The 11069-nt window shown below is 35.8% G+C and overlaps 1 protein-coding gene across 4 annotated transcripts in view; it reads left to right on the forward strand.

Moving 5' to 3' along the window:
* LOC131155511 (protein NPGR2) overlaps positions 1–7721 on the forward strand; it is a 28702-nt gene extending 20981 nt beyond the window's left edge. For 2 of the 4 annotated variants that reach the window (XM_058108711.1, XM_058108710.1), the window contains exon 6: positions 7264–7721. In XM_058108711.1, the coding sequence (XP_057964694.1) occupies positions 7264–7577 (314 nt within the window). In that variant the 3' untranslated portion in view covers positions 7578–7721. The remainder of the gene's footprint in view (positions 1–7263) is intronic. The other 2 variants (XM_058108713.1, XM_058108712.1) reach the window with 1 other exon arrangement.
* The last annotated feature ends 3348 nt before the right edge of the window (positions 7722–11069 follow it).

The raw sequence follows: 11069 nt of genomic DNA on the forward strand, positions 1-11069 counted from the left end.
TCATTCATTGGCATAAACCGATACACACAACTCTCAATTTAACCTTGGTACATATATAGCTCGGTATTTAACCAGCATCTCTTTCCACATTTCCTGATAAGCATTTTGGAACTTCAGTTCCCATATTTTATAGTCATATTTCTCAGTTTTGTATATTTCCATTTAACATCTCATGCCACACTCATTTGGTTTAAAAGCATTAACACAACATATGGTTCGTAAAATATAGTTTAAATCGAAAACAAGGGTTTCAAGCATCTCCTACTTTAAGTATAATACTAATAAAGGAGTTTTAAGAAGATTGGAGACCATACCCCAAAACCCTAGTTTTTACCAAAACTGTAAAACCAAAAAAAACCGGCAATTCCACCCGGTGAAATTTTCCAAATAAGTAGTCATATCGTACATAATACCATAACCTACAGTTCTAGTTGATTAGATTTCAAAAATGACTGATGTAAACAAATCTTCTTACCTATTTTCGGAAAAATGAACTCGAATGGCTCGAAACGGAAAAACCCTAGAACTTCTAATCAGTGAAAACACGCGTACTTGCTCAACTAAGGGTGAGAGAGGCAACCGAGAAGCAAAGAAGAGCTCGGAAAGGCTTTTTGGTGAAAAAGTTTTGAAACCCTAGGAGAGAGGAGAGAGAATTGAAATTCTCTGAAAAAAAATGAGCTCAAACCTATTTATAGGTGAGCAAGCCCAGAGGAAAACCAGCATCAGCTTCCCCTGTATCCACAAAATCGTCGCCGGTTTTGTGGTTGACTGGCCCGGCTGACCCAAAACCGTGGCCGGTTTTCTTCCGGCTCACAAATCCGTCGCCAGTTTGGGTTCCCACTTTTCAAATTCCTTCTTTTTCCTTTATTATCCTTTATTTCTCTCTTTTATATTCATTTTCTTTTATTTTCCGGGTTCGGATTCCTACACCCTATTTCTTTCATGGGGGTTAACACCATGTTGAAGTCTCCTCCAATTACCCAGGGTGCGTCCCATCGGCTTTTAATCTCCTAGAGCTTAATCCAAAACAAATGTCTATGAGGTCTTTTGCCTGGACCGTAGACCCTAGTGACAACAACCCATAGAAAATTATCATCCAGATTTTTGAACAAGCACGAGATAGAGAAGGAGTTGATGAAATGATCGATCATCTCCACAACATTGAGATTCCTCAAAACGAGGATGCCTCTTACGTTGCCCACAACACCAAGGGAGATCGAACAACAATTCTCTTGTACCCAAATATCTCTGACTAAGAATTGATCCATATTTTCCACTTTAGTTTCCTATAAGCAGACAATGTCACCTCATCATTCTTTAAGAAAAGATTTGATTAGACTCCTTTTATCATTGTCATTTAATCCCCTAATATTTCAGGAAATGAGTTTCCTTGACATGATTTAGTTGTGCAAACCCGAGTGCTGCTTGCCTCCGCCAAATCTTGTATCCACCCAATTTATCATAATTTATGATGCATTGCGGGCGTTTCAGCTCCCTGTTTGTGTCCAGCTTCTTGTTACTTCCCATATGTTTTTTGGAGCTAAATTGTACCCCCTCTCCTCTTCTTTTCGATCCCTTCAAACAATTTCCAAGCCCTGTCTTCAAAGCCATTGAAAGGCACACCGATGGCTTTATTGATCATTTTCACTTTAGTTTTACTTTTTGCATTGGGTCATGTCCTTCACTGTTACAAAAAATCACTTACCTCACTGCTGGTTTCGGGGCATTGTAGAATCTACTCCCACTCAAGCATTTCATGTTCTGGCAAAGCTTTGCATGTAAGCTTTGAAGACATGCATGCTTTGCCATGCAATGTGGGGTAATCGCACTCACACTGCACATTGGAAGCATGACATGAAGAATATGTTCCTCTATCCACACACACCCTGTGTAGTTCTTGTTCTTCTGCCCACAGTTTCCGACAGTGGTGCTCACATGAAAAGGCCCAGTGGTGCTCATATGAAAAACACCTGCACTTCTAGAGCAGTAGCTTTGATACCAACTGTAGGTGTTATCCTATACTTGCTTATAGGAAAAGTAATTTACCATTTTGATGCAGAAAAACACCCATTTTAAAGGAAACTAAGATTCCAGAGTTAATTTACAAATTGGATGACCCAAGAGCCCCCAATTTGCCCTTCCAGTCTTCTTTTCTATAGAATATTTGTATCATGTTACTTTAGAGGTAAATAACATAAAATTTACTCAAAGCAAACTAAGAAATCAAACCAAGCATTAACTCACATCCTCCTCCTCCCTCCCCTCCCCAGCTCCCTCCACACACACACAAAAGAAAAAAAAAAAGAAGGAAAAACACACTTCACTGACATTGAACTATGAAACCAAAGCAAGCATATATTAGTTCCAAATCATAGCATGTGATAATTTTTTATTATTATTATTATTATCATCATCATTATTATTATTATTATTGGAGAGAAGCTTTAGAATCTATAAAATTTAGGATAAATAGAAATTTGGCATAATATATGAATTGTAATTTCAATAATTGTAGGAGGAATATTGGAGAAAAGGTTAAAATTGATGGTAAAAAAATCAATAACATTATTAGATTTCGATATTTTGGATCTATTATGTAAGTTGAAGGAGAAATTGGAGAAAATGTATTGGATAGAGTTTGAGCAGGTTGGATAAAACAAAGAAATGCTTTTAGTGTGCTTTGTGATTGTAGAATATCCTTAAAATTAAAAGGGAAGTTATATAAGACAATTGTATGACTAACTATGCTAGTTGGATCAAAATGTTGGGCAACTAAGAAACAACATATCAAAAAGTAAAAGTTTTCAAGCTGCGAATGCTAATTAAAAGATATATTAAGGAATGAATATATTCATAGTTAGGCGTTGCTCTTGTAAAAGATAAGATAAAGAAGTGAAGACTTAGATGGTTTGGGCATGTGCAACATAGGCCAAGTAGTGCGCCAACGAGGAGGAGTGAGCTAGTTATTGTGAGGACAGTAGAAAGGGTAGGGGTAGACCAAAAATAACTTGAAATGAGATAGTAAGGATTTAATAATCTTGAATTTGTTAGAGGAAATTGCCCGTGATCGTGTAAATTGACGGAAAATGATTCATGTAGCCGACCCTACCTTGTGGGACTTGAGGCTTGCTTTTTTGTTGTTGTTGTAATAATAATAATAATAATAATATTATTATTATTATTATCCATCAGAGGCTTACATTGGGCTTGGACGAAGGAATGGGGGGTAACCCATCTCCCATCCAATGCCCTTGCTCGCTTTGAACCTAACACCTCAAACATGGAAGCTCCAAGTTTTAACCACTAGGGTGCTTTCTAGGAAATAATGACTCACTAAAGTTAAATAAGCATAATATATGATAAAATGGCTAATCTAAAACATAATAAGCCTAACTCATTGAAGTAAACAATAAAATTATACTTGCTTAACTTTGTTAAGTATCTAAAGTTGGACCGTCATGCTCATTCCTATGTGGAAGGCTTAAGTTGAGAAATGGAATTCATTTCATTCTGAAAATAGCTAAACTAATGCCAAGACTCAACTTTTTTCATACTCATCATGGTAGTTAAAACAAAAAGATACAAACAAAAGGAGATTTAGTCATGGGTTTGCGCTTTGGATTAAATCACGAGTTATCTGCTTATCCCTTTCATGGAGAATCAAACTCATAGTAGTTCAAAGCCAGAAAGGCCTATCAAGTGGAACCAAAATCACTTAAAGAAATTAATTATGTAATCAGCTATTCATGCTTTCATCATTTTGTCACTGACTCATGCAAGATCTAATTAATGTCTTCAAAACAATACATCTTTGCACTGAAAAATATGGATTGATGATAAGGTGGATGCACTAGGAATAATATTCCCATTTCTAGTGATGTAGGAAAGAAGTAAAAATTCAGAAATCAAAGAAAAAGAGAGTTATGAGAGAGAATTAGAAAGAAGAGGAGAAGAACAAGAAGAAGGGGGGAGACAGAAGGCTGTTGGGCAGCAAAGGACAGAACAGAGGATCAGAAACAGAAATAAAAAAGTTAGATTTAGAGCAGAGGAGAACAGAAAGAGAAAGAAAGAAAGAAGAAGTAACTAGGAGAGGAGAGGGAAGGCTGCACGTGAGAGAGAGAAAGAGAGGGGGAAACTAAACTTGCAATCTAATTCAAAGAACAACTGATTGATACAACACAAGCAAAGTATATATACAGCCAATAATACAACTAAAAAACACGTAATTACAAAATAACCCCAACTAAAACAGATAATTGCAAAGTAATCTCATAGTACTTAAAAATAAACAAAATAAATCTAAATTAACTAAACTTCTAAATAATTAGAATTTACCCAAACTAAAATAAAAAACCTAGGTAGAGTATAAAGTTATAAACATCTAAAGTTCTCTGTAGGTGATTCTCCTTCACCTAGTTTCCTACTTACCCCAATAGGGCATAAACTGATAAAACCGTTGCGGTTCGTAATTCCTATGAAGGACGTTCACCAATCCTTTGTAAGCAAATCCATGCTTCAATCAAGAATTGAATTCACATTATTTACTAAGCGTGTCATACCATGACAAGAAGTAATTTCCCAATCCTCATTAAGCATATATTGTGAGATGAATTCAGCTTTTGAGCAATACTATTGAAATAAGAAACCCCCTGAATTAAGCTTTGTCTGCTGTAAGCATTCCTTTCTCCCCCTCAGCACTGGTGGTGCGGCACTTTGATGAGACTCTGTCAACACTTCATTAGGGTACTAGTCCTTGGACATCCTCTTTGAAGACTAAGAGTTCGGGATCCACTAGAGGAATGGCTGAATCCTCTTTTTGCAGGCATTGAGGGGTACAGGAAAAAATTTGGGGGTTAATTCTTGATGCTCAAGCATAAATCCAAGAGTTTAAATTAATTGTTTCACCCAAGGATTAATTGGCTGTCTTTGCGAACCCTTTCTGTTCAGGCATGATCCATCAGTCAAAAAATCAAGATTCACCTGAGTTGAGTGGTGAAACAAAGGAAATTTGCAAAAACAGATTGTTATATTCCCATTTCTGCACATACGACCAAGTTACCAACTTTGCAATGCTGTACTTGTCAAATCCTTCATACCTTGAGCTTGTGGCAATACACCGTCTCTGCTTTAATATGAAATTGATTTTTGTCAGAAATATTAAGAGTTAAAGAAGTTGCAACAAAAGATTCAAGGCAAGGATAAAGCTGTCCATAAAATAGGCAGCATGAGTTTGAAAAATCATATCTTCCTTATTTCTTTCTATTTTCAAGCAGTGAAGATGTCTATGGAAGGTTTACCTAAAGAATGGCATCTGTAAAAAGCTCTTTTTGAGCATACTTTCTTATAGCTTATGAGTCCTTGAAATACTGAAAGTTTTAAGGTTATAAACACTAGCACTAAGTGCTCTGATTTTAAATGATGAACCATTTTCGCTTTGTCACTTTTTTTTTTCTTGCAAAATTCAAGTGATTCTTGAACCATTTAAATGTTCAGTCAATGCCCTCGATTGTGTGAATAGGCAGAAAAGGATTCTTGTAGCCAACCGCACCTAGTGGGGCTTAGGCTTGGTTTGTTTTTGTTGTTGTTAGTCTCATATAGAATTAAAAAAATATTGGCTAAAATGTCTTGTTGAATTGAACTCATGAGCCTTTGGGTTATTGACCTTGGTCACAAAATGAGGTGCACCTGCTCTCTACACAAAAATGGGTTGTTTATAGCAAGGGGACCTAGAAATTTGATTTACTTCACTTTCTTGGATGATGAGAAAAAGTGGTTTCTAATATTGCAATTCACTTGTATTCAATTGCTAGTGCTGAACACAGTATTGCTGAATTAGAAATTCACGCAGGCTGTCTGGCCTGCTTTTCAATTTATGTTGTTTTTCCTGCCTTCCTTGTTGGTTAGTTTTCCAAATTTTAAATTTATTTAGTTTTGCCCAATTTTCCCATATTGGTTGGAATTTTCAAAGTTTGAAACCAACCATGAATTTTCTCCTGAAATTTTAGCAAATTGGCTTAACTTTCATTTCTCTGAAAAATGTATAGAAAAAAAGTGGCTGAATTTTGAAAATGGCTTATTCCCTTCCAAGCACTCTTTCAATTTAACTCCATTAAGGCTTGATATACGTTGTTAGCCAATAACCTAACAGCTTAAGCTTTTAGGTAAAGTAGTAATCTAACATGACATTAGAGCTGGTTACCTGGAGGTCCTGGATTCTAGTCTTGTCGTCTGTGTTTATTATGTGGTGTTTTAACAAATTATTATATTCCTTGTAATGGATGTTATCTTGTGTTTATCTCTCCACGTGCTGTCAGGCTGCACATGTGGGGGAGTGTTAAGGCTTGATATACATTGTTTAGCCTACAACCTAACAGCTTAAGCTTTTAAGTAAAGCGGTAATCTAACAAATTTGGACAATGAAGCTGAAATTAAAATAATTAGATATTTGCATTAAGTCTTTTGAGATTCAAAACCCTTACATGCACTGCAATGGCTTTTCTTGTAGATAGATTAGCTTGAAATAGTAAATTCCTAATTTATCTTTCATTTGTTCTGGACTGGAGCTACATGTATTGTGGACTACATTTGTGAATATTTCAAACATCAGCCATTGTGGACTACATTTATGAATATTTCAAACATCAGGCACGAGGTTAGTGTCCAAAACAAATTGCATAATTTCCCCACTCTCTCCAAAAATGCCCATGGTAGCTGGGTTTTGGGCTTGCGTAAAATATTTGAAAACCAGCAAATACAGTATCTTATTTTTGTTCTGGACTTCCATTGAATTTTGATTTTTTTGGCATGTGTGGCTTTTGTTTTGTTTTGTTTTTTTGTTCTTTTTTTCCCCTGCATTTTCTAGGGGTGGGGGCGGGGGCGGGGGTGGGATGGGGGAGGGGAGGGAGGGGGAATTGGTGTGCTTCTGAGAATCATAATTTAGTAGCTTTCTATGTCTTCTGGTCAAACTGAACCACATTGTTTGCTGGCTTTGTGTATCCTCTCCCCCCCCCCCCTCTCTCTCTCTCTCCAAAATGTCGCATGGTGGCTGGGTTGTTTGGCACATTTGCAATATTCTTGTAGAACTGGCAGATGCATTACCTTCTCAGTTTTTCATTTATTTTCAGCGTCTTATTTTGGCATGCTTATTAGAGTTTCTTCCTGTTGGAGTTGGGGGGGGGGGGGGGGGGGGGGGTGGGGGGGAATCAGGGAGGAAATCTTTGTCCAGGTCTCTGACGAATGGGGTTCCAATTTTGATTGACACAGGTTTACTATATGTAGGAAAGGGCCTTCAAAAAGAAGCTTTAAAAGCTTTTGTGAATGCATTAGACATCGAACCCAACCATGTCCCGAGCTTGATCTCCACAGCAGTGGTTCTCAGACGGCTTGGTGGGTCAGCAGCTGTGGTCCGAAACCTTCTCACAGATGCTCTTCGACTCGATAGAATGAACGCTTCTGCATGGTATAATCTTGGGCTTCTTTACAGTGCAGAGGGCGCTGCATCATCTTTGGAGGCTGCCGAATGTTTCGAAGCTGCAACCCTCCTGGAAGAGTCTGCACCAGTTGAACCCTTTAGATGACCGTCATGTGTATTAAGCCCAAAATTTCTCCCCTTTGCAAGTTCTGCTTCAACTTCTCTCCCCTTGCTGTAATGTTTGTCACAATACCTTCATTCTTCACTTGTAGCTTGGTAGAAAGCAATAAAATTAGTTGTTCTTTCTTTCTTTTTTCAGCTGCCCAATTTGATTGTCTCAGCTTTCAGTTTTGTTTTGCACTGTGGGGAAACAAAGTTCAGGAAATGGAAGTTGAAAAGAGTGGAAGTTGTGAAACGTGAGACTGTTGATAGGAAATAGTTTAGGAGATATATTTTTATTTTAAAATTTAAAGGTCTATGATTCTGTGATTTATGAATTTTGTTTGTCGCAGAAGCCATTTTATCTAAAATGACATACAATAATGTTTAAAGTTTTATGTAAATATCTGAAAAGGAATGACAAGGAACAAAACGCACCTTTTTCTTTTTCATTTCCATTTCCATTCCTGACGGCTACGGGAATCAGATTTCCGACTAAACAGGGATATTGATACTGAGTAATAGCCGGAATTAGTGTCTCTCTTTCTGCCGGGTTAAGAATTTTGTTTCCAACTTCATCCTACAGTTGCACGACTTCCTCCTCTATCTAGCTCTTCTGTAGCAGAAATCTCCTACACTACTACTTGCTTCCCACTAGCTGATAACCCATTTCAAGTGACTAACATAAACAGTACTCACAATTAAGTTCGCAAAAAAGTATTTGTGCTCAATGGATTCTTGTCAACATCTCAAGAACTAATATGAGCTGCAACAGACAAAAGAAAGTGGTGCACATGGTGGTCATCTTTAACGGCAAGGCCATGCATAACTTTCCAAACAAAAATAAGCTCAAACGTAATGATAAGAACGCATCAATTTATGTAATTCAACATTCATAGAAGAAAAGGGAAAGAGAGCTTGGTGGAGCTTCTTGAGCGAATGGAGGGCTAATCAGAGCTTCCCCATCTCTTTCATCTTTAATTTCTCTCTCTCTCTCTCTCTCTCTCTCTCTCAAGTCTCATTTACTCTTCTCTCACCATGAATTGATGATGATGATGATGATGATTGGTAGATGGAAAATGCATATCGAAGGAGCAAAGATGATGTTGTATTGTATACCTTGTAATTAATTATTTTTCCTTTTAAAAAAACTGCATACCTTGTAATTAGTTTCTTTCCTGGTGTTTTTTGTTTTTTTTTTAAACTTGGAGTAAATGAGACTTGGCTTGAATTATATACTACGATAACTCATTATCTGTCAATGATCTCACACCTATACTCATCTTATCAATCCATTTAAAATATTTCTTACGAGACATGCCAGTGGTTAAAACTTGAAATTTTTATGTAGAGATTTTGAATTCAAATCTTCTAGGGATGAAAAGGGGCATGGAATGTGAGACGGACAATCTCCCATTATGTAGCCTCCAGCAAAGAAAAAAAAAAAAAATGTCCATTTAAAATCTTATGCTTAGAATATAAATCCTTTAAATATAAAAGTGACATATTAAAATTGTTAGAATGTCCCATAAGAAACAACGTAACAATTGCTTCTTAAAATAACAAGAAAAAAGATCAAAACATGTCGTTAGATGGAGATCAAAAGAGAGGACAAAAAAAAGAGCGAAATATGTGGAGTTAAAGTTGATTTTAAATTTTAATTCATCATTAATTTTAATTATCTATGCTAGTACAAACTCTCTAAAGCACAAAATATTTTTTAATTTTTAATATAAAAGTAAATTTATCGAAAAACTATTATTATTACTCTTAAAAATTAATAATATATTTATATTTTAATATAAAAAATCTTGGTTTGATATAAATTTCCTTTGAAGAGAGACTATGTTTGAATTGGTTTACTAAATAAGTGAATCAACTAGGCATTAGGCCATTCAGTGGTAGATATGAATTTCCTTAAAATTTGTTTAATAGAATCAAATTTAAAAACTTGTATGATTTGGTAAGTGAAAAATTCAAAGATCTTTTTCCAATTATATATCTTCTAAAAATTGAAAATGACAAAAAAAAAAAAAAAAATCAACACCAAGTGGTTAAAGTTAAAATAATACATTTTATTTTAGTTTATTAATCAATTATATTATTTTTATTTATGATTATTAATTAAATATATGACAAGAAAATATTATTTATATTAGATTAAAAACTTTAATTTATGTAATGATTTGTTAATTTTACTAAATATTTATGATCCTAAGAACTGCTAATGTTAGAATTGAAAAAAACAAAAAACATGTATTCAAATATTAGATATTAAATAATAAAAAAATTCAATGTTTAAATTTAGCGGACGATTAGAGTTTAATTAAAAAATGGCTCACAAAATCAATCATATTTCAACACTTAACGCTTAATTTATCAATCACCCTCCCCCCCTAAATCACTATGATTACGTTTAGTTTGCGAAATGTCTATTTGCAGGAATAGATTAGTTTTATTTACAATTAATTAGATAAGAACTTATGTTGTTACTATATAAAGTCAATAATAATGTGAAACTTTTTATGAGTCCATAATATTGCAACGTCTTGGAGGGGTCAACTCCCAAAATACGGGGGTTGAATCTACGAATCACCTTGATCAAATGGCGGACTTGATATCACATAAAGCCTGGTGTAATATATGGGACTGAGAAATGAGTTACTAAAAAAATTCAACGAAGTTGCCACTAACCCATTTATTCTATGTGTGGTTAGAATACCTAATTAACATACCATTAGTTCATTGGTTACTAAACTACACCTAAGTTCAAGGAAACCAGTGGTGCATGGTCTACGACACTAGGTTTGGATTGGGAGTATAACTATGCAAAGAGAAGGTATTAGCACCCCTTCACCCCATCCGGCGGATGGTACCTGATTAGCCTAGGATTATCTTCAAAGTTTACCAATCAAGTAAAGGACACCTACCTCCTAGGCTCTTTTAATTCCTCCTTCTCCACTTTCTCCACTTATTGAGCTCTAAATCCTACTTCCTCTCTGCTTGAACCTTTCTCAGCTCTGTCTTCTATTTCTTCTTCTTTGGTTTCTTTTACCTTATTCTCTTTTTTTTGTTTCTCCACTATACTATTCTCACTTTCTACTCCTTCAATGACTCTCTCTAGTGCTCTCTCTCTCTAGAGTCTCCTCTTCTATGAATACTCTTCCTCACTCTGGATTTTCTTTATTGTTGCTCTACTGACTTTCCCTAGGTCCTCCCCTTGCTATCTCTTCAATCTCTTTATTATAAGACTAAAGGAGGGGGCAGGGCCTTAATTTGCTTTAGATTTCCTTGGCAACAAGTAAGGGTAGTATGGGGGAAGCAAGCTTTAGGTTTTGCGACTATAGAGTGGATTAGGTAGGGAAAAGAGGGGCTGCCTACAAAGGGGATTTCATAGGGGCTAGGCTTGGTTAGGCTTTAAATAAAACTAGGACCCTGGTGGGCCTTAAATTCAAGACATGCCCAACTGAGCTTTTAAAATTGGCATAGAGCCATAATG

This window comes from Malania oleifera, chromosome 5 (genome assembly GCF_029873635.1).
Source record: "Malania oleifera isolate guangnan ecotype guangnan chromosome 5, ASM2987363v1, whole genome shotgun sequence".
NCBI classification, from domain to species: domain Eukaryota; kingdom Viridiplantae; phylum Streptophyta; class Magnoliopsida; order Santalales; family Ximeniaceae; genus Malania; species Malania oleifera.